At 36.3% G+C, this 25,269-nt stretch overlaps 1 protein-coding gene across 1 annotated transcript in view; it reads right to left on the bottom strand.

Moving 5' to 3' along the window:
• Positions 1-13,112: 13,112 nt before the first annotated feature.
• The window catches only part of TUSC3 (tumor suppressor candidate 3), a 143,210-nt gene continuing 131,053 nt past the window's right edge, over positions 13,113-25,269 (bottom strand). The window contains exons 8-10 of the mRNA XM_081959373.1: positions 21,376-21,450; positions 19,545-19,635; positions 13,113-13,431 (exon numbers count right to left, since the gene is read on the bottom strand). Of these exons, the coding sequence (XP_081815499.1) occupies positions 13,416-13,431; positions 19,545-19,635; positions 21,376-21,450 (182 nt within the window). The 3' untranslated portion in view covers positions 13,113-13,415. The remainder of the gene's footprint in view (positions 13,432-19,544; positions 19,636-21,375; positions 21,451-25,269) is intronic.

Here is a 25,269-nt window from a genome sequence, read left to right as displayed (position 1 = left end):
CGGTCTTCAAAGGCATTTTTATCCGTTAGTCTTCAAGTGCTGATCGCTGCTTTGTCTCTCCTTGTTTTTAAGAACACTGCATAAATTAGTAGACATTATTAATATTAGCACTGAGTTATCTCCCAAATGTTTTGGAGAATTTGTATTGTAAGAAGTAAAAGAAGTTTCAACTTTATAATTTCCGGACAAAAATAGAATCTGTGACTCAAATACTCAGCAATATCTGAGGAAACTTCAATCTTTTAGCGATTGTACAGATGAAGGCTGAATACAGATTTTGAAAGGATTGTGGTAGATCACCAGGGGAATCAGATAATAAAAGGCCTGAGAATGAAAAACCAAGGAGGTACTAAGCTAAGGTGACCAGATGTCCCGCTTTTGGCGGGACAGTCCCGATTTTTAATAATTTGTCCTACATCCCACGGCGTTTTTAAAATGTCCCAATTTTTGGTAAGGTGCGCGGCCACGCACATGGCAAGAAAACACCACGCAGCAGTTTGCAACTGCCACGCAGTGATTTCTACTGTCACAGGCTCTGGAAGCTAGGGAGGTCCTTTGCAGGCAGTAAGAACTGGCTGACCACAAAGGACCTCCCCGGACTTGTTTTGATGAGCGCGAGGTGACTGACGGTAGATTGTGCCGGCAGCGCCTGCTCAAACTATTGTCAGTCGCCCCATGTTCAGCAAAGCAAGCCTGGGGAGCTCCTTTGTGGGCAGCCAGTCCTAGCCGCTTGCACCTGGCACTGAGGCTGAAGTGAACCCCCAAAGCCCCCGCCGCCACTGCTGCTGCCTCTTCCTCCTCCTCCTCCAACAGCACCACCACATTTGCTGCCCGGCGCTGCAGCTGAGGTGAAGCCGCCAAAGCTCCAGCTGGTGCCCCTGCCCTTGGCAGCGGCGTCTCCCCCTCCGCTCGGAGCACCTGAGCTGGGCTCCATGTTACCCCTGCCCCCTCCTCTGCCATGCTTTTGAAGAGCCATGAGGCCGCAGGAGCCAGTAGGAAGGCGGTGTAGGGGGCAGGAGCAGGAAAAAAATGCCTCATGGCTTCTCAAAAGCACGGCGGAGGAGGAGGAAGCAGCAGGGGTAACACGGGGCCCAGCTCAGGTGCTCCGAGCGGAGGGGGTGGCGCCGCCGCTGCTGACACGGGTGGAGGCGCCAGCAGGAGCTTTGGCAACTTCACCTCAGCTGCAGCACCGGGCAGCAAATGTGGTGGTGCTGTTGTAGGAGGAGGAGGAGGAGGAGGAGGAGGAGGAGGAGGAGGAGGAGGAGGAGGAGGAGGAGGAGGAGGAGGAGGAGGAGGAGGAGGAGGAGGAGGCAGTTATTCTGGTGGTGGTGAGGGCTCGTCGGCATCTCAGAGGCAGCCCTGCCCCGATGAAAAAACCCGAAGATGGAGTAGAACCATGCAGATGATGTTGCCGCAACATGACTGGAGGAGGAATTCTGGGAGTTGAAGTCCATAAGTCTTAAAGCTGCCAGGTTTGAAGACCCCTGGGGTTTTTTTTCCCTAAAGGATTAGGGGTGCAAGTATCTTGTAACTTGACAGCTTTAAGACTTGCACACTTCAATGCCAGAGTTCCTGAGCCAACATGACTGGAGGAGGAATTCTGGGAGTTGAAGTTCACAAGTCTTAAAGCTATCAGGTTTGAGTTATATATAAAAAGTCAGGATTAAAAAAAACTAATAATAATGACAAACCCAGTGTATAGATCTTGCTGACTGTGTCACCAACAATTTAAAATCAGTTGTTCGGCATTGAAATGAGTAAAAATAATCAGCAGAGACTGTGTAAGCTTCCTTTTTGGTCTGTACCCTGCAATTTTTTTTTGTCAGTATTACTGCCAAATCTGTAGCAAGAACAACATATAGAACAAAATGTTCATAGCATCTAACTATTTTTGCTATTGATTGATTTAAGCAAGAATTAAATCAGAAGAGGCAATGAGACATTGTTACAAAGTCCTACTGTAATAAGAAGAAAATAAATTGTTGGAAAGATACTTCTGAGGTATCATTTTTCCCCTAGAGAAAATTATTCTTCTTTTCATTAAAAAAAAACCAAGGGGGAATTAACAGCAGGCAATATAGAATTTGCAATCTCTATCTCTCCCCCCCCATCTCTATCTGTATATAAACACTATAATATAAATATATTATATATTAATTATACATATTTATATATCACACACACACGCACACATGTTTGTTTGTATGTGTGTGTGTGTACAGGTCTTGGTGTATTCGGGTCTTTTCAAAGTGTGATCGGAGCTGACGTCTATCTATAAATATAGGTGGGTGGGTGTGGAATGTTGGCTTTGTTGCTTTAAACGGATTGGTTGGCTATGTTGTCACAACTTGATTGGTTGATGGAATTGATGTTGGATGAGCTAGTTTCCAGATGTCTGGTAGGCGGGAGGTATCATCAGGTTTATTCATGTTGTGGGGGTGTTTCTCTATTTCGATAGCTTCCATAATTATTCTCTTGTTGACGTGTTCAGTTTTGGAGAGTAATTTGGTTCCTTCAAAATCAATTTCATGTCCTGTTGCTTTAAGGTGCTGGAAAAGGGAGGACGTTTTTTCTTTTCTGACTGATTTTGCATGGTATTTCGTAGACTCCTTGGTTATCTACCTGGATCTTGTCTTTGGGGTTTCTTAAGATGTTGGCTATTTTTTGGTCAGTGCCGAAGGCTGTCTTGATATTGTGTTTGTGGAGAATTTTGCTGATTTTATCTGTGGTGCCTTTGATGTAAGGGAGGAGGGCGATTCCATTGTTCTGTTCTGTGTCTCGATTCTTGGGGGGGGGGGTGTCTCCCTTTGGATTAGGTTGAAAATTGTGGTTTTTTTGAATACGTTGGAAATTAATATGTTTGTGATGGTGTGTAATTCAGTTTTCAGATGGTCTTTGTCAGCTAGGCATTTGGTTCTAGAGATGAGGGTCTTGGCTATGGAATTGGTCTGTGCAGGGTGGTGATGGGATTGTGCATTAAAGTAGCGATTGGTGGTTTTTTTTCCTGGTAGATGGTGTGTCCTAGGGAGCCATTGGGTTTTTTGTAGATTAGGATGTCCAGAAAGGGAAGTTGGTTGTTAGCTTCTATTTCCATAGTAAATTGTATTTTGGGATGTAGGCTGTTGAGATGTGTGAGGAAGTTGTCCAGTTTTTCTTTCCCATGTGGCCAAATTACGAAAGTGTCATCTGCATATCTAAGCCAGAGTTTGGGTGTGTGTTCAGATTTATCTTAGGCATCATTTTCAAAGTGTTCCATGTATAGGTTTGTGATGAAGGGTGAGAGGGGTGATCCCATAGGTGCTCCTTCTATCGGTTTGTATCTTTGTCCATTGTGGATGAAGTATGTGTTGGTTAGGCAGTGGTTGTTCAGATCTAGGATGTGCTTGGTTTTTTTTTTTTTTTGCATTTGTCAAGGCTTCTTTAATAGCCACTTCGGTGAAGAGGGATATGACATTGAATCTCCCGAGTAGATCACTGGATTGTAGATATTGTTTCTTTGTTGTTTCTATGAAGTGGATTGAGTTGTGTATGTGTGAGGTGATGGATTCTGTGTAGGGCTGAAGTTGTTTGGCAAGAAATTTGGCAAAATTCTGTAGAAGTGAGCCTTTGGAGCTGACTATGGATCTGAGTGGTGTTCCTTTTTTTGGGGAGGCCATAGAGTTTGGGGCATCTGGGCAATTTTTCTCTGGGGATGATTCTTTGCTGGATCTCTGACCAAAAAATAGCCAACATCTTAAGAAACTCCAAAGACAAGATCCAGCTAGAAAACCAAGGAGTCTATGAAATACCATGCAAAATCTGCCCAGCCAAATAAATTGGACAAACTAATAGGAGAATAAATGCACACATCGCAGAACACAAGAACGCAGTCAGAAAACGTCACCAAGAGACTGTCAATCTTACACGGGAAAAGACCCGAATACACCAAGACTATGTCTATGGAGATTCTCAATCATTCAGGTCATGGTTGTCTCAAAGGTGATTCTCAAAAAGGAACTGGACTCGCCGCCCCTCCCTTGAGGTATACATTTTGTTTCTCACTCAAGAAACTTCTGACTGTATGGGGGGAGAGGGATGAGGAATAAATCCTTCCATATCCCCCACTTACACCATTCAGTCAGAACCGAAGAAGCTTCTTGAATGAGAAGTGAAATGTCTTTTCCTCAAGGAAAAAAACAAAGTTCAGTGGCCTTTTAAAAATTATCTTTGAGACAACAAAGCAATCTGGACCTAAAGCTGAGATTTAAAGTCCCATTGTTCTTTTGAAGATAAAGGGAGAGAACGGAAGCACGTTCAGGTTTGCAAGATTCTGTAAACTTAAAAGTGTTCTGTAAACTTGTAATAAAAGTAGCATTCGCATTCATAACCCTGGTTTCTTTTCAGGCAGTTTATTCTGCCACAAAAGGCTGTCACTATGACAATCTATATATTCTTTTTGGCAATAATATGGAAATAGTTGAGTGGTTGCTGCTTTCTTCTTTTCACTTCTCTATTCATCTTACAGTCCTGGAATTTCCTGGTGGCCTAGTTTAGTTTTTGAAGGCAATCAATCTCAGCCAAGTTTGGCTAAATGTTTTATAGCATCTAATGTTTTATATTAGCTGTATTCTAGAAGAAGAAAAAATAAAGGGAATAAATGATAACAATTGATGTAGATTGTAAATATGTACGAGACAGATATATCCGAGACATACAGTATCTGAATCAGAGATTCTGTGAGAGTGGACTTTTACATTTTCAAGTCTGCTATATTTATTACATTGGTGACCTGTCTGTTAATTTAAAATAGAAAAAATACCAATGTGTCAAGTCCATTAAAGAGACTTCGAATGCAAATGTCACACTGCATCAAGACTATCCGAACAGCACTATTATGTTGCAACATTACCTGGGGCAGAATTTAACAGTGTATCTTTTTTAACAATAAGCAGAGAAAAATTATATTCATATATTGAAAGGAATGTTTCTTTTGTAAAATGAACTGCAAATGTGTAAATTACTACCTTCATTGCTTTTTTTTTTATTAACTTCCTTGCTGGACATAACTCCAAACACATCACTACCAAGCCACTTTGTTTTTGTTTTTGCTTTCTATGATAATGGTGCCTCTACTTCTTCTCTATCTTTTTTTGGCAATGTAATGATCAGAGAGAACAAGCAGAGACAGTGCGAAAGATACCTGGAAAAAATAATGTTGTTGGTTCATTTATCTCAAACTAAGAATGTTGACTTGTTGTAGTGCAAAAAATATATTATTAGAGTGCCTTTCAGATGAATATAGTCATAAAATAACCCTTTCAATGCTTACTGAAAAGTAGGACTCACATTGTACCTATAATTTCAAATTTAATCAGAGTCAGTGAAGGGATCTATCTCTATGAACCTACACCTGTGCAGTATCTGAGCATCATATCAAACTACTGAACCATGAGTTCAGTATAGTATTTTGGATAATTAAACCATAGTCAAGGGCTTCATGATGATGCATGAACCCTACAAGCAGTGATTTAATTAAATCATGGCAATGTATCACAGAACACATATACGAATCAGGCAACACACCTAATTGGATCATGAGGAAGAGAAACCTATTGCGTGGATACAAAACTGAGTAAAGCTAACTTTCTCTTCTTAGGCTAATTCCCATCTCATGAACTATTTACTAGAAGGTCAACTGATTGAGACAAAGTTCTAGAGACAGCCAATTTAACTAAACATTCATTTCTTTTCTTGTTAGATTTATCTCACCTTTATTTTGTGGAACTCAAGATAATATACATATTATTTCCTTCTTTTATACTGCCACTCCCACAGTTACCCTATGAAGTAGATTGAGAACAGTGTCATTGCTCCAAATTTGTCTAGTCAGCTTCCATGCCTAATACAGAATCAGTCTTCTACTTTCCAATCCAGCACCTTAGCCAGGATTGTCCAAAGGGAGGTAGACAAAAAAGTCAATATGTAGCCACAACAATTCAATGAAAGCATTGCAACACACATTAGAAAGTGGCATTTGACTCTGAGCTGTGGCTACTTTTTTCCTCCCTGGTTGTATTCTGTATTAATTTGGTAAAACAAGAGAAAAAAAAAACATCCTCAAAGAAAAGGGAAATGGATACAAATAAAATAAACCTTACATTAGAACTAAGGTTGATATTGTAGAAGTTGTTGCTCCATCTTGACTTCTTTGGACGTCTTTCAGTCCTGACCTTAAAATAATGAGTGAAGTTTGCAAATTATTTTAAGGGGTGGCAGGAGAAGCTGTATTATTTGTGAAATGTGGATAGCATATGAAAAACCTTGTAATTTTTGCATCAAATTTACCCCCTACACACTCATGTACATAGTAGAATTGTTCAGGTGTATCTTGATGCCTGTCTCCTCTAGCAAGTGGCTCTGTTATTTTTTAAGTGAAAGAAAGTGACCTAAAGCTATTGTAGAAAGAGAGTTCATGCTAAGCCACTGAGAGGAACCAAGACATCTTTGAAGTAAGTGACAGGCTTCCAAGCTAGCAATGTTTTTCAAAGTTATAAGCCCCTTTTGCTCTTATTTCTTGAGAACATTTATGGAAATGTTTCTATTCTGCACAGAGTAGCTGTATCAGTGAGATAGGCAGCATAGAAATTTAATAAATAAATACAAAGAAATTGTATCACTTTCTTGAGAGGAAAATTATGTTTTAAATGGTAGAACCAGAATTCAGTATTTCTTGAATGTCAAAAAGGACATTCCTATTGTGTTAAACCAGTAGCTCATTCTATCCAGCTCACTCTTGCCACACTTATAGCTGCTGGTTAAGTGGGTATGTTGACTCTATGACCTTCTGGATCCAAAGCATCTTCCCATCTTATAACACTAGTGAGTGATCTCTACTTATCAAGAATAAGAATACAGGAAAATATTTTCTTACTTACTTCCATTTGGCCATTTTCTTTATTGGTTACTATTAAACCTCATGAATCAGATTTCTTTTTGTTAAAAATTACTTACATTTTGTTTTGCCAATGGCAGTTCAGCTGCAGTAATAAGCAGATTTTGCTGACAGTTCTTGGCATTATTATTGTATTTTGCTTCATTCATCTGGCTCTTTCCAGATGTGTTGGGAGTACTATTCCCAAAATGCTTATCTCAACATATGGATATAAGGGACTTTTTGCATATTGTCCTTGTCTCTACTCCTGTCCTTTTTCCTTTTTTTTACCTACTTAAGAACAGAACATATTGAATATTTTGAGCCTCAAGCATATTAACTCTAAGAAAATTCCCCCGTTTATGGGTTTCTGAATTTTGGTTTGAAAATAAATCAATCTTTGGTAGAAATGTCACCCAAATTGAAAAGCTAATAATTTTGACAGAATTGCTATTATTAATAAATCCACTTATTTCTTGAACATTTGTTCTAGCAAGAGTCTGCAAGGCCAACATAGTAATTATAAGGATTGGTAAAGCTTAGATCTTGAAGAGTACAAAGCAAAAATTACACAAGTCATTTGATGTGAATACTATCAATTTTCTGCAACAAAAACATTGGCCTCTCCAGCTGTTTTCATCTTTTATTACATATTTAGCTTTATTAAACTTAATCTTTAGAGACTGTATTACTGGGTCGAGGTAAACCTTAATCTAACTCAGTCTATTGAAACACCGAATGCATAAAGATTGTCCAGAGATACAGAGATAATCTATAGTTTTTCTTTTCCATAAAATTATAGAAGGCATTCATTGACGTCCATTCTCTACACATTTTGAACAGCACTTTTATAGTAATAGTTAGGAAATAGTGTTTTCTTGGAATATATTCTTAGGAATCAGGGATTTACCAAGATTTCTTCTAAAAGCTTGATCTGGTACATTTTTTTATTCATTGGGTGAGTTCTTCCTCTCCAGCTAAATAGCTATTTCATGAAGGATTTTGCAATTGATTGGTAAATGGCTGAGACGTAATCAGATCAGATTACACATCCATAAAAGCAAATAATTGTCAATATTGCAGAAGATGTCAACTAAACAATCAAGCTGAGCCCAAGATGTATTATAATGATATCATCATGCTCAAGCTCAGAGACAACACAATGAGATCCAATTGAGTCCAATCATTTATTTGCTTACATCTAATGATAGAATCCTGCCAAACTTAAACTACTTTTAATTTACTTATTTTAATCTAACAGATATATATGAAGAAAGATTCTATGGTGTGGCTTCCCCCTCCCCATCCATCACAACACTGTGCAGTATCTTAATCTGAATTTATCTTTGGGAAAGCTGTTGCCAAAGCTTTTATCCACTGATTTTCCAAGTGCATAATCTATCACAGATATATTTTTTAAAAAGGGATTAAATTTGATTGCTACTTTTTAAAAACTTAAACCTATATTACATGTGAGATTCCAATTCAATGACCTAATAAGCAAAACTTTGTTGACGCTAATTCAATCTTTCAAACTGAATTAAAAAAATGTTACTTGATTTCTATTTATTTATTTTAGAGGTCTTTCACTCCAGATCAATTATACAGCCCTATGATTCTACATTCAGTCTTTGAAAAATGATTTGAACATTGCTCAAGAAAATAGGAAAATATAATGTTTAATTAACTCAATCAAAAATGTAGGATCAAATTACTAACTTGATTTTTAATGCTATGAGCTTGAAATACTGGTATGTTTTTGGATGAGATATTCTGCAGTTACAGGTGAAACTTGAAAAATTAGAATATCATGCAAAAGTTCATTTATTTCAGTAATACAACTTAAAAGGTGAAACTAATATATGAGATAAGACTCATTACATGCATAGCAAGATAGTTCAAGCCGTGATTTGTCATAATTGTGATGATTATGGTGTACAGCTCATGAAAACCCCAAATCCACCATCTCAGAAAATTAGAATATTACATGCAATCAATAAAACAAGGATTGTACATAGAACAATATTGGACCTCTGAAAAGTATAAGCATGCATATGTACTCAGTACTTGGTTTGGGCCCCTTTTGCAGCAATTACTGCCTCAATGCGGCATGGCATGGAAGCTATCAGCCTGTGGCACTGCTGAGGTGTTATGGAAGACCAGGATGCTTCAATAGCGGTCTTCAGCTTTGTTCGGTCTCATGTCTCTCATCTTTCTCTTGGCAATGCCCCCTAGATTCTCTATGGGGTTCAGATCAGGCAAGTTTGCTGGCCAATCAAGCACAGTAATCCCACTGTCATTGAACCAGGTTTTGGTGCTTTTGGCAGTGTGGGCAGGTGCCAAGTCCTGCTAGAAATGAAGTCAGCATCCCCATAAAGCTCGTCTGCGGAAGGAAGCATATAGTGCTCCAAAATCTCCTGGTAGACGGCTGTGTTGACCCTGGACTTAATGAAGCACAGTGGTCCAAAGTCCTGTTGCTCAGTGGTCCAAAGTCCTCTTTTCTGATGAGAGCAACTTTTGCATCTCATTTGGAAACCAAGGACCCAGAGTATAGAGGAAGAATGGAGAGGCACACACTGCATGATGTTTGAAGTCCAGTGTGAAGTTTCCAGTCTGTGTTGATTTGGGGAGCCATGTCATCTGCTGGTGTTGGTTCACTGTGCTTCATTAAGGCAGTAATTGCTGCAAAAGGGGTCCAAACCAAGTACTGCGTACATATGCATACTTATACTTTTCAGAGGTCCGATATTGTTCTATGTACAATCCTTGTTTTATTGATTGCATGTAATATTCTAATTTTCTGAGATGGTGGATTTGGGGTTTTCATGAGCTGTACACCATAATCATCGCAATTATGACAAATCACAGCTTGAACTATCTTGTTTTGCATGTAATGAGTCTTATCTCATATATTGGTTTCACCTTTTAAGTTGCATTACTGAAATAAATGAACTTTTGCACGATATTCTAATTTTTCGAGTTTCACCTGTGTGCTTTTGTAAACTGATGTGCAAACTCTGAACACTAATTTTATATCTTATAATAGTGAAAATGTGTAACATTGAATATTTAATAAAAAGTTTTAATTTAATAAAAAAGTTTGCAAAATTTATAAAATCTTGCCACAATGAAACTTTACAATATCAACACAAGATATTGAATGAACTTTGTTGTTGTGAGATTTGAAAATCTTGTGATTTATGCCAATCTGAAAATATAGTGGGGTACTGCTTTGATGGTATATGGAACTGTAAAAGGGTCTTGATCAGGAATGAAGGCTCTACCCAAATCTTTCCTAAAAACTATGTGTGAACATCATTTAAACATAATATGCACACCATAGCAATATATGATATTGGGCTTGATTATTGCTAATAAATATGCATAAACGTGAAACCCGTCAACAGGAAGAGGAACCAGTAGTAAAATTTGAGTCTCCATTGAAACCCAGTGGATCAGACTGGTGTGTGGAAAGACCTATGGACCTTTCATTCCTGTGGAACAAGTTTTATATGCTGTCTTTATACTGTGAAATGTATTCTGCTTCCCGCCAACCCTCACAAAAGACACAAATATAAGGAGACAACAGAAATCCTTAATTGGAATCTATTGGATCTTGACACTTTCTGATGTTATCAGAAAAAAGCTAAGTCTTTGGTAGACAGATACTTACTCCAATACCATTCCAGTGTTTTTTTTAAGAGCCTGAAATAAATTAGTGCACTTCTGGATGAAATAGATCTTAGCTATTGCACATAATGCAATATTTTCTTTTAAAAACTTTTATCTGGAATGTTTTTCTTGTATAGAATATGCTGAATGAACATGTTTTATAGCTTTTCATAACACCGTAACATGTATTATGAATTTTGTTTGCATTGTTCTGGCAAAATATGAAAGGACGTTAAAGCAACAAAAATGTATTCCTTTAGTTTCAAGCTAATCTAAATAAATACTAGAATGCTGTCAAGTGATAACCTTGCAATGTGCTGGAGAGGCAGAAAATTATTGAAAAACAGAGAAAGGAGGGGGAGGGAGAGATGTTATGCTGTAATTGAGTATGGAATTGGTCATAAGCATGGCAGTGATTAAAAGGTTACCAAATGACTCCCCCAATTTAATGACCTTTTTTGGGGTGGCAGCCATTAAGTGAATACTTTATATGGCTATTTTTTGCTGGAAACTAAAAAACTCCGCTCACTGAAAATTATGATCATGTGATGGCAGGATACTGCAAATGGCTATCAATGCAAGTAAGTGTCTAAAATGCAATAATGCAACCGTGTTCAAACTCTGGGGTTGTAAGTACTTTTTGTGAGTCTGTAATAATTTTAAATTTTAACTCGCTAAGCAACGAGTTAACAGAGGACTACCGGTATTACGTTTCTAACAGTGCTAGGAACACACCCATGCACTTGCACAGAAATCTTTTAAAGTTGTGATGTCTATTTTAGACAATGTGTTGGCAACTTCTTAATAAACTATGACATTTTTACGGTTAAACATCTTTTTTAGAAAATTGATTAATCCATTTAAATCTAAAATATTTGATTAGTATAGTTTATCACTAAAATTACAATTTTTCACTTTGGTATGAGATCTGTCTTCTTTTCAGCACTATCATTTCCCTCTCCAATATTCAGTAGGATGATGAACTAATGAAACAAGCTGCAATAGTTCACCCAATTACTCCTGTTCTTGTGCAAAATGGCTTACATGGGCAGACTTCATAGATTTCACTACCATTTAACTTCTGAGTATGAAATGTCAGCTTTATCAAGTTACTGAATCTGAAATGTCAACTCCATCAAGTCACTGAGTAAACTTGCTGCCACTTCTTTAATAGGTGAATACGAAGATGAATGTTAACATGATGCTTAAGTTCCCAATTTATCTTAAGATTCTTTAGAGCAAGGATGCCTCAATTGTTTTCCTAAGCACTTACTGAAGCCTGCAAAGTGGCTTCTTTTTTTTCTTGATAAAGAAGGAATATCCAGATGTTCCAAAGTTATAATACATTGCAAACTGTAAACCTGTAAAAACTGTAAAATTATTATTTAGAATGCTTAATTTACCAGTATGGTTAGTCATGGGAATGAATCTAGCCATTCCAACAGATCTCTGCCAGACCAGGAAGGGAGGTGCCACTTGATTTATCCCTTGTAAAACAATGACCCAGAGGTTTCTGGAGTAAAGGGGCAATATACCCTTTTAGTTCTGAATGGAAAGTCTGGAGACTTAATCAACATATCCCTTGGCTGTATATTCATACATTGCAACACAGCTTTAAAAAACATCAACTAGTTTGATCTTAAAATAGTATTTCTAAAATCAATGTTTCCCTGAAAATAAGATCCAATTTTATATTTTTTTTGCCTCCAAAAAAGTCGTTACTTTCAGGGGATATCTATTCCACTGTCTCACTTTGTGGCGGCACTGAAAATTCCACCCAGCATGAGCCTGTGTGACTGCTGTGAACCAACTTCTTCTGTGGCCCTTGCTGCTGTTTGCATGTGGTGCTCCCCCAGCCTCCATTTCAATGTCATAGCCCTTCAAGAAAAGCCTCTACAGCTGAGAAATGAGCTCCAGATTGACGCATGCAGTGCCCTCCCGGCTTCTGTTTCACCATCAGAGGCCTTTCGCTGTCAATCAAGCTTGTTTCTCAGCTGCAGAGGCCTTTCTTAAAGGCCTTTGATGGAAAAATGGAGGCTGGGGGAGATGTGTGCAAGCAACAGCAGAAGTGGGGAGGCAAGGCGAGGCAGGTGTCAGGGCATGGGGTGCCTGATTGCAACTATCCTAACGTAAGCAGGGATGTGGAGCAGCTCCACACACCCTCATCCCCACCCCAGCTTGATTTTTACCTGTGCCTCCCCCCATCTCATGCAACCAGATGCAATGGACTGGGCGCGGTCCTAACTAGAGCTTAATTTAGGGTGGGTGGGTACGTCTTATATTGGGTGCACATGTAAAAATCAAGCTAGGTCTTATTTTCAGGACAGGTTTTATTTTGGGGGAAACAGGGTAGTAATTTTATAAAGAACATTGGGAATTAAAAGACAAACATCAGTGTTATTGTATTTCATTTATGTGTTTCTTATTATACAAATCTGGTTTGCTGTTACTAAATAATTAAAGCACATAAATACTTTTAAACTTTCACCTTAAGTCTATCCAACCACATAAGAGCAACAAAAACAAAGTCTTTTCTGGTAAAATTAACTTTATTGAAAATGAAGAACACAAGTGCTGTACATTTTCATTTCATTTATCGCATTTCCTATTTAGATATCCAATGTTTACTCTGCATTATAAATTTTATGAAGCATTTAGTAATAAGGTACAAAAACAAAATTGTCTTCTTCACACAAGTGTTGCAAGTAATCACAGGAAACAGATGCTTGAAATGGAAAGACTCTTGAAAAACATGAAATGTTTGTATACAAGTACTATCAGTAGATGCTTGTCTTCGCAGTAAACATTAGCCTTATGCAAATCTCACTTGAATTCACTTAATTAAGAAGCTGAAAAGAAAGAGAAAATGAGTAAATGCAACAAAAATGGGCAGATATGTAGCTCTTACATTACTCTTGTTAGTAAAAAGTAAGATTTGTAACTTTGGAGGCTGGGAAAAGCTAATAAATATTAGCACATTAGAATTACAATCCAATCATACAATGAATCTGTACAAAACGGAAACATTTAATGATGTTTTAAATTCTCAGAAGATATGAAAGGAAAAAAAAGTAGATAATATTTCACAAATTATATATTTTGCAATATCAGGGGATGCCTTAAACATTTGTGACAAATATCAGGTTTTAAAAAATAAAACTGCAATTAAATAGTGGTAGAATTATAAGTATGTAATCTGTAGATTTAGGCTGTAAATGGGTATCCACTTTCCTTTAATACTCTTAGATAAAACTACTAAAATATAGCAGCAAAATTTATAATTTTTAGCAGCATTTATTTTTTAAAAAAGATCTTTCCTCAACGATATGCTAATGTGTTATAAATGTCTCAGCCTCTGGCAAGATAATAAAAATCTTAGGCTTTCACAGGTTTATTTTTTTAACAAAAGCAGTGCCAGTTAATATAGTTGCCTATCTCCACTTAAAAGAATTAACACTTTTAATTATTTCAGCAGAATCATTTGGAATGATGGCCAAATGCATTCAGTAGAATTTCGTCTGGAACAAGATTCTTATCAGTGAGATCTTATCTAACAAAAAGTGATGAAACATTTTGTGACACTAGGATGGTCTTACAAAATGGCTTCCATGAGGTGGCTTCTACTTTCATAGTAGTTGCTATTATGGCCACAAGTTACTATTTACTAGAACACACACATCTATAAGATGTTACCAAAATTGTCACATACACATATATTCCAATTTGCTTATTCCTTATAATTATTTCGTGCATGTATGTTAACTTGAAAACAAAGTAATTTTATAATTGGTTAATGGAAAGGATTGCAGTAACACAGAAGCTTGTCCACTGTATCTGAAGATCCTTGTGATCCTAGGTCTATTTACATTATTTTGTTGCAGCTGCGATGAAAAATCTATTAGTTACAAATATAGCACCATTCTCCCATTCATGTTTTCTATTAAAAAGCGTATATTGTACTTCATTTGAACCTTTTAATGAGCTAACAAAATAATCATAAATAGTAACTATTGCCAGCTACGTACAGAATTCAGTTTCGCAACACCACATAAACTATATTTTTATATTTGCTATCAGAACATTTCTTTCTTCTCCCCTGTATGCTAGAGACTTAAACATAGTAACTTTTTCTCAAGGGACAGTTACTCCATTTTCTTCCTCTCTTTCTCACACTTTTCAGAGAGTTATTGTAGTGATAAGGAAAATGCTACAATATTATTTTTCAGATGCAGTGACTAGTAATGTCCATAATGTCCTGAGTATCACTTTATTATAGATTTATACTATTATTATTTCACTTTTTCCTCTTCAAAGAATTCCCAACATGCCAATCTGAAATTTAATTTAATTTATAATCAGCTGCCCTTTTTAATTGTAGACCAAGAATGGATATGTTCTTTTTATCAAATAAGCCCAAGATACCTTTTTTAGTTAGACATTGTCAGTGCAAACCTGGTTGGCATATTCAGTATGTGATTAAGACTCTTTTTTTTTGTTACCAATGCGAATTACATTGAAACATCCTTTGAATGTTCTTGTATCTCAGATTTAGAGAGATGTAGAGGAGAGACTCAGCTAATCCACCACATGCTTTCATCAAAAGAAACAGAGAGATGATTATGTTTAACTTTAATTGCTATGTCTTCTCAGCTGTTTTCTCCCAAAATGAGAACTGTCTGGAACAAGGAGAAAGCTGATGGGCTGTCAAAATGCCATTCTTCTTACAGTGTTCAATTCTAACTAAAGCTACAATGATGCCATATCACCATTCCTTTGAAAGAAGAAAACTTTTCACATGAGCAGCACCCATTAGTAAGCTGTAGTGAAGTGTGTGCGTAGAAGGGACAAAGTTTGCTTGAACCAGGAAATAGGAGAGTGCACCTTGTTTATATGAGGAGGTAAAATCAAACCAAGTAGTTTTTAACTAAAATTATGAAACTGGTACGGGTTAAGATCAGATTCACCTGTGAAATTAGTAACAGAGTTTAGATGACTGAGTCAAGTAGTTGTAGCCTATGCAGTCCAAAGCTGCATCAACAGAAGGATTGTATCAAGATCGCATGAAGTGTTTGTACCACTTTATACTGCACTAATAAGACTGCACTTGGAATACTGCACCCGGTTTTGGACATAACCGTACCCCCCAAAAAATGCTGAGACTCTAGCAAAGTCAGAGAACAGCAATAAAGATGTAAAAGATGTAAAGAAGACTGGTGGCTAAAATGTATGATGAACCGTATGGGAGCTAACAAAGAGAATGATTAGGGGTGATGTGATAGTTTTCCAATGTTTGAGAGGCTGTCACAGAGAAGGGTCCACTATTCTCCAAAGCATCTGAGGGAAGGGCAAGAAGTTACAGATGGAAGCTTATCAAACAGAGATCCAACTTAAGAATTAAGGAGAAAATTCCTCTCAATGAGAACAATCAACCAGTGGAATGGCTTGCCTCTAGAGCAGCAGTTCTCAACCTGTGGGTCGCGACCCCTTTGGGGGTCGAATAACCCTTTCACAGGGGTCACCTAAGACCATGGGAAAACACATATTTTTGAAAAAATACAGAAAACATAAAATAATTTTATCGTTGGGGGGTCACCACAACGCGAGGAACTGTATTAAGGGGTCGTGGCATTAGGAAGGTTGAGATCTACTGCTCTAGAGCTTATAGGTGCTCCAACATAGGAGGTTTTTAAGAAGAGACTGAGCAGCCTTTGGCTGGAGTCATATAGGGTTGCCTTCTTAAACAGGGGCTTGGAAGGGGCTTAAATAACATTTATCAAAAAGTTAAGGACTGCTTATGGTTCCCATTAAATTTTACATATAGGTGTAGGTCATAGCTATTTTTGGTGTTTGTAATAATACATTTGTTATTTCATGTTTATTCATATATATGAATAATATTTACAGAGAGAGAGGAGAGAGAGAGAGAGAGAGAGAGAGAGAGAGAGAGAGAGAGAGGAGAGAGAGAGAGAGAGAGAGATGGATTTTTCCACAGATTGTATCTCTTCACTGTCAATTTCTATGTTGATATTTCTCTTCCTTGCAGTGGTCATGAGTTTGGTCTTTTTTGATGTGCAATTTTTGATGTTTAGAGATCAACATTCTTACTTTCTTCTTGATAAGATGTTCCAGGCCTTCTCTGGTTTCTGAGTGAAGAGTTGTATCATCAGCATGTAAAAGATGTTTTTTCCAGCAATCTTTACCCCTATTTTTGATTCTTCAAGATCCGGCCTCCTCATGATCATTTCAGCATATTAATTTGACCAGATGTGATTGTACCCTCAGATCTTGTAGGATTCTCCATAGCTTTTCATGCTTAACACAATCAAAGGCTTTCTTGTAGTTGATAAACCACATCTAAATGATATTTTAATGTTCAAGATATTTTTCCATGATCCAGCAGATCTGCAATATGCCCTCTAGTGTCATGACTCCTTTGAAAGCCAGCTTGGACATATGGGCAATTCCATTTCAATATTGATGCTAGATGTTGTTGTATAATTTTAAGCAATCTTAAGAATCTTGCTGATGTGAAGCAATTGTGCGGTAATTGGAGCAATATTTAGAGTCACCCTTTTTTGGCAGTGGAATGAACCCTTGAGTGTTTGCAATCCTGTAGCACTTGTTGGTTTCCCAAATATTCTGGCACAGACATCTAAAGACTATAGGAGATACAGGTCTCAGTAATTCTGCAGGGACAGTGTGAACATTTTTCAGTCTTCTTGTTTGACAGTTGGCTCATTGCCCATATGACTTCTTCCTCATGGATTGCCAGTTCTATTTCTACTTCTCTTTCATCTTCAATATTCAACACTGCATTTACCAGCAATAAATGATGGTTGGATCTTTCTCATTTGCATAAATGCATTCCTGGTGTGACCCTTCATGTAATCTTCTCAACAGTGTCCAGTAGTTCAAACCTATTTTTCACTTCACGTTTATGTGTGGTAGAGGTTTTGATGACATCAAATCTCTTTGGAGGCACTGACTTTTGATTGTGCATAATTTGCCTTTAATCTTTGCCACCAACAATTCATGATCTGAATCACAATCAGTACTTGAATATATCTTAACAGCAAGAACTCAACTGGTCCATCGACGAGTATATAGAATATAGTCAATCTGATTATGGTGAAGTCCATTTGGTTAGGTCCAAATGCAAAAGTGGCTCTTGGGCTGTTTCAACCATGTATTCAGTTGGAAAAATTGTACCAAATGATCACCTGCATTGTTCCATTGTTACCTAGACCAAAATGATTAGTGATCCTTGTCTCTGCTTGTTTGCCAATTTTTGCATTGAAGCTGACCCAAATGTAAACAATGTTTTTAAAGACATTTTTTCATAGTTTCTTGGACCATGGGATTAAAGCCCTGTTTCAAGCTTTGTGCAACAATTGTTGGGGCGTAGACTTGGATAACTGTGATGTTAGGGGGTTCGGCACAAATTCTGATGATCATAATTCTATTACTGACAGTGATAGAATTCTATCACTGCTCTAGCAAGTTTCTTGCTTGCAATAAACACCACTCCATTTCTTTTCCTGGTATCATGTCTGAATAATAGACAGGGAAGTCCTCAACTGCAACAGTGCACACAAGCCCTTCTCCTGTGACCAGAGGCTATCTGCATGGAAAGGACAAGGGGGTATTTGCAGGGAAGGGGGATTTTCTGTTTTTTTAACAGAAGAGAAAAAAAGTTTCCAACGAACAACAGAAATGGGATGTAAAACATAGTCAGTCAACAATAGTTTTATCATATTTTCTCCTTCAGGCCTATGTGTGTTTTAAAAAAATGTTTTTATACTATATGTGACTCTCCAAATACTTACAAGTTGGAAAGTTACAAAAACGCAGTTAGGTATGTCAATTCAGAGGAGTCATGATTGAAATTTTGAATGAATTCTATCTGTATTTGCATCAGCATCTCTCTTCCCATTAAAACTGCAGCAATTACTTGATGTTACCTGATGATATTTACATAAAATATTATGTAAAATGTGTTACTGAAGGGAAAAAAAGTGTTTGAAAATGCAATTTATTTCCAAGTTTACTTTTGGTGCCTGCTAGAAATAGTAACCAGGAATACTCAGAAAGAAGGGGGGAAAGGCTACTCGGCCTATGTCTTCAGGAGTTGAGTTGGCAGATGGGAAAACGGGAAAACTGGCACTGCTCTTCCTAAACCCACTGATTTGGTAACATTGGAATCCCTTGCATTCTGTAATGTCAATAAATGTTTTAGATCAACCTCAGATTAGGGATCATAGAATAGAACTGATTCCTACTGGTAATACTGCAGCATATATGACTGGGATCCAAAGGTTCCAGAGGACAAAATTGGGAATAAGTCCTTTTCTTAGTACTCAGAATGTAATTTTGGAAACAACATGTGATAATTTCCAAAATCAGCCAAGATAGTGGGATTTGAAAACTGAAGTACAATTGCATAATCTTCATTGGACATAAGCTTCATTGGACAATGCCTATAGAATGTGCTTTCTGTTGACAAGCAAAATGTTGTATCTGCCAAATTGCAGTTTGCAGGTTGGACATCTATTCCAATAAATATGCTTTTCTTACTAGTCCTCAACAAGTAAAGTATTCAGCTCCAAAATCTTCTTGAAATGGAATGACTCATAAACTGATTTCCTTCACAATCTACTTTAATTCTAGCTGAGGTCCTATCCGAAACATCAACCTGCTTCATATTATAGAATGAATCACTGTTCAGAAAGGCTACCTGTTTCTACTGATGCACAGAATGACCTTCATATTGCTTAGAAATTTGCTTAGAATTATCCTAAAATGTAGAATGTAATCCATTATTATGTGCTCATCTAAATAAAAGTTTCATACATAGTTACAGCATATTTGTTCATAAATTCATAAGTCTCAGGGAAAAAGTTGCAAGCAGATTGCTGGCAGAATGAATAACTTGAATGGCTTGGCCAAGTTATTTGTGGCTTACCTGTATGGATAGCCATGGTATTTGGAGCGGAATATCGACAACAGGAAGCTGAAGAAAAAAACTACCAGACCCAATCCTACTAGGCATATTACTAGAAGGAAAAAAAAATCTGTTATCATAAAGATATTATATTCCATATTAACTAAAATGACATACAGGCATACTTTGAAATACATAAGGTTAATTGGGTCATCTCTTGTTGCCTTTCTTATATTATCAGTGGCAATACTATAGTCTTTAAAGAAAAATAGATTTTCAGCAGATTAGCTTTCCTTAACAATATAAACAAGAAAATTGGCAATTCATAAGAAAAAGAGGACAAAAGGCAGCAGTTAAGAAAGCATTCCATAATTCTGAAATGTTCATTATTTTAGAGTATTGGGAAGAATGGAAAATAAAAACAAACCAGGGCATTTTATTTGCCCATTGTTCTCAAATCTTCAGCATCCAGACCATGGCATACTTTAAAAAAAGAAGCAGAAGAATTGTCCAAATCTTATTATATTAAGGGGTAAATTAGACAACCCCATGTATATTTTCTTAATCACAACTATGGGACTTTCTGTATGAAGACTACATTCTGTTTACATATCATTTTTGTTGTAAAAAAAATCCAATGCATTTTTTAAAAGAATGTTTAATGTAATTTGCAAGAGTGGGATATGGATGTAGCATGGACTGGCAACATGTTAAAATCCCCTGCTTTCCATAGCAAAATGTCCAATTTTCCACCTAACTCTCCCTTATCACCACCATTATCTACATATGCCACCCCTCCCCATTTCATTTTAAAAACACAATTCAGTCAACTGTTAATTGCAAGACATTTTACTGGCTTAGTAAATTGCTCATTACTTTACTTTTAAAGTAAGCAATAACACCACTTCATTATTAGAATTAAATTTTCTAAGTAAGGCTTTGATGATTTCTAAAGTCATTGTCATATTAGCACTCACCTTCATGCTAGACTTTAGCTATTCTGTCAATTCAGAAATACCTGCTACAACTAATTTCTTTCCTCCTTCAAAGCGAAACTCTGCCAACTCCCTTCTTAATTTTTCAACTGGCTCACTGGTATGCATCAAAGCTGTATCAACTTTCTGATTATTCTTTTTAACATTCTTTATCTCCTTGGCCCATCCTAGTTACAAAAGTAGTTTATAAAATGACTGAAAGTTTAACTCATCAACTTGGAATGCAGCACATTTCAAAGAACTCTTTCAAGTTCTCCTTTTTATTTAATACGATATGAAAATGTCACTCCAGGTGTGAATTCAGTCTCAAGCATCCTCTTTGCATAAAAGAAGGCTGCCTTTTTCCTTAGATGTTTGCTACATCTGGTTCTTTAATTAGAGGAGAACGACAGACAGACTGCTGATGCTTAAATGTGGAGAAATGATCCCACATTCATATATAAAAGCTAAAATAGTTTGGTAGTTGGCAAAAAAAAGTCAGTGTTTTGAAAGGCTAACTTTCAATGTAGCATATTACAGTGGAATGTCAACTGTCTACTTCCACACACCATTTGGGGAATTCAGCCACTGCTAAGAAAAAATAAAGGAAGCATACCTGTATAACAAAGCATGGCTAGTTCTAAATGGCCCACAAGTTCTTTATTCTGCATCAAGCAGCTTATTCAATAGAAAGAGCATTTCAAGTAACTTGTAGGCTTCTGCTCTTATACTGCCAATATATTCACATTTGAAAATGCTGTGATAAACACGGGCACAGCTTTTAATAAACTGTGGGTTTCCATGGCAGTTTGCCATAGTTTCACTTATATTTTAATGAGAAGAAAAGAAATTACCCATTTAGTCATCAAACAACTTACTTCTCCTTTTCCCAACATCTCCCTTGGAGGTAGCAGCTTCATTCAAAAGAACCATTCCCATGGTGATAGCAGCATCGATATCATTGTTGTCAAGGAAACTATAGAAATGTTGAAGTTTCACAAAGCCAACAGTTCATCTTTAACCTTAGCAGGTATTAATTTAGTGGTTTAAAAAAAAAACTAAAGGTGTTTATCAATAGTAAGTGTATGCATTGTTAATTACTATCTATAATACACGTTAATGCTTATTCCCCCAAAGCTACATTTAAATTATTTCATAAAGTATCAAATAGAATAGAAATCTGTTTAAGAATCGAAGTATGATGCTTAATGATATTTCTTTTAATTAGTAAGTATATAAAGACCTAACCGAGTGGTATCCTTAAAAAGTCATGTACTATTTCAGGTAGCACAAAATGAATGTCCCTAGGACAGATACAGGATGTATAAAATAATTTCTTCTCTATTAAGTCATGTAAATAGTACACAAAATGCAATTTCTTATGTCTTCAAGATGGATAGGATCTATCCACTATACTTCAAGAATGGAATAACGTTACTGCATTCAGCAAATATTTTAGTCACTAAACTTTTAGCGCTTAATTGCTAGCTTTTACAAATGCAAACAAGAATATAATGAAACAATGTAACCAATTTGCAAATATCCTTAAGCTGTTCCTAAAATTATTTGAAAGTATATCAACAAAAAGGCAACTCATACAACTCTAATTAACATCTGTTCCAGTCACTCAGTCTATAACTGAATAGGATTGATGCTTTGTGAAAGCTGCTATCTATAGTTTATTAAAAAGAAAGTAAAGAAACCCAATAGTAAACAAAACCCTTCTGGCTTTAAAATTGTTCATTTATATACAGTATTTGCCAACAGTAAATCAGAACAGTGATTCTTGTAAAAAGCTTAATTTAACTTATTAAATTGTTTGATTTTAGGTAATATTGAGGGGAAATGTTTACTGTCCTATTCACAGCATAAACTGAACCTGTCAATTATTATCACAATTTCATTTGTGCTTATTGTTAATATTACATTTCACCTTAACTTCTTTGTGAAAATAAAGACTCAGCAAGGGTTACACATTCACTTTTCTATCAGTAAAAAGTAGAGACACAACTCCAGGGCCATTCTAATGAAACTGATTTCCTTAATCCCTTTCAATCTTGGTGCAATCCCTGTTTTGGGACATTAAATTATTTGTTTGATTATAAAGCACATTTTTTTTGTTATATCATCCTAGGTACCTGTGAAGCAGGTGAAATATAGTGTTTTAAAAAGTAATCCTCCTGTGAAAACCAGAGTCAAAATTGTTTGAGAATTAGCACTTTTTATTTAAGAAAAGAAATTTGTAAATTCTAAGGTTTGGTTGGACATATATTTTAAGCATATCATAGTTGCTGTGGTTTTCTTACAGAATATACAAGTAAAATAAATGTCAATGCTTAATAAGCCTTTAACAGACCCACATTGTGTCACTGCGTTAAATTGTTTGCTAGCCTGAACTGACGAACTGAACTAAACTAATTACTGAAAGAATTACTGCGCAGGTCATAAGTTCTTATCTGACAATGATTTATGGCGCATGCTCAACATGTTTATTACTTCACACATTCCAGAGACTTCTCTCCCCTTTTGATCTTTGTCCGTCTACCAGGAAACTGGGAGACAGAATTGCTTCTATCAAAATGTAATAATTAGGTAGATTTGTTTTATTTCTTTATTTCTTATTTTTGTATTAAAGCTTGTTTTTTAATTAGAATATGTTTTCCGGAATTTTCTTTTCTTTTTTCCGCACCTTAAAGATAATGCTGTTTGGAAACAGCCGCGATCTAAGACATCATCTAGTTCAGGGTGAAATCTTGCCCTGACACATTGTACCATGCACTGATGTGCTTCTTTATTCCCGTTTTCTCAATTAATAAAACTAAAAAAAATAAAATAACAGTAAAGATGCATAAAACAGAAAATCCAGCTGGTGCCTCCACAAATATGTTAATGAACTGAAAAATTCAAGAGTGGGATGTATAAGGAGGAGATGATTCAAGATCTTCTTCTCCTTTCCTTCTCTTTAATAGGTTCTACCACTTTTGAATTTTGATTAGTTCAAAGGAGCTTTACATTTACTTCAGAAATGTAGAGTGCACATAAAATTTGGGCATGTATAATTTTGTTCAGATATTTTAATTATTTCTTATATTATGACTTGGTTGGCAAGAGGATTCTAGTCAAAATCTGTACAATTGCTTCAAGATTTTAAGGGAACATTGTTTTCCTGATAACAAGTTTTAAAGACAAAATCCATCAAGAATGTTTTTCTATCTGGTGACTTATCAAGAAACAAATGCAGTTTCAGGACATGCTGGGGATATACAAGTGATCTGAAAGCATCTAAATGGAAGATGATCAATAGATAGCTTCCTGTGAGCCATCAGTTCCATTTTGGAGGGACCATCAGATAGTTTAAAATTCCAGCTAACTGAAGCAAAGTTTGGGTAATAAAAAGTTTGGAACACTTAGAAGTAAACTGCATACTCCAGAATGTTGCTGATAAGTTGCTGTCTTTTTCTAGTTCACATTTCTTGTATTAGCTATAAGAGCTTTTTTTAAAAATAAATAAATAAATAAATAAATAAATAAATAAATAAATAAATAAATAAATAAATAAATTTTATCAATGTCAGAGACTCTGGCATTTCTACCCATATAGCTACAGAAAAATAAAATTGGCCAAGTTTCTTATTCATTGTATGTGACAGGCAGACTTGGCCTTCTTGTCCTTCAGGCAACTCAACTGGAAAATTGAAAAAATAAAATCTTGCTGAAAAAACAGATGCTACATCTGAACCCGAGCAAATAAGTTTCAGTGCATAAAAAAAAATTAAAAGACATTGGCTTACTATGAGTTAACCATTCAAATACTCATTTTAATTTTTAAAAGATGAATGTTTGGTTGCACTATGCATTGTTGATTAGTCCAGATTGAACCCAACTCAACATTTATTAGATTTATTTATCCATAGGTGATAATTACCCACATTTATTAAATCCTGGCACCATGGAAGAGGTCAATGACTGCAAATGGAATAATGAGGCCAGGAATGCTGTCAATTCCTTACAATTGAAGTTTCCCAATGGATCTTTCCTTTCAACATTGTCTGCCACTAGCTGACAACGGACATCATCCTTTGGGATGAGCATCAGGACAGAATGTCAACATTTCAGAACCTGTAGCAATTTCCAGGATGAACTACTTCAAAGTTCTATTGTTATTCAAGGACACTCAAGCAGCAAGGAGTAACAGCAAGATTTCAATCAGTTCCCAATGGGATAGCTGCCCTTGTCTTAGTCCTTCCATTCACATGCTCAGCATCATATAGTTCTTGCCAAAATTAGCACAAATACCCCTTGCCCATTATTTTTCATACTTTCTGAACAAACCATCTGAGAGTAAATAGCATTTTACAGCGCAAACTATAAAACCACTGGTTCCAAAATAAAGCTGTAAAGGATTTTATTTATGTATTATATTATGTGTTAACAGTAGACAAGCCCCACCAAGATGATTTGAGATTCAGTTGAAGTATGAAAAATCTGATTTTTTTTAGTATAGAGCATTATAAGTGCTTTTCATCCCAACTGATATTCATTAAAATATAGACAAATGCATTAAATTCCTAAATAATTCTAATTGCAACTCAAGCAATTTGATTATTGGACAAATTTATTGAAACAAATTTTGAAACAATATTGAGAACTGTCTTGGGAACCAATGGCCCTTCAGATGCTGCTGAACACTCCTTCCAGGAATAAGGGACACTTAGAGTTACAGATCATTAATACTAGAGGGTGACAGGTTGCCCATCCAAGCCTAAAAAAAT

Source organism: Natrix helvetica, assembly GCF_964273705.1.
Source record: "Natrix helvetica genome assembly, chromosome: 7".
NCBI lineage: Eukaryota > Metazoa > Chordata > Lepidosauria > Squamata > Natricidae > Natrix > Natrix helvetica.
This window is presented reverse-complemented; position numbering and strand designations above follow the sequence as displayed.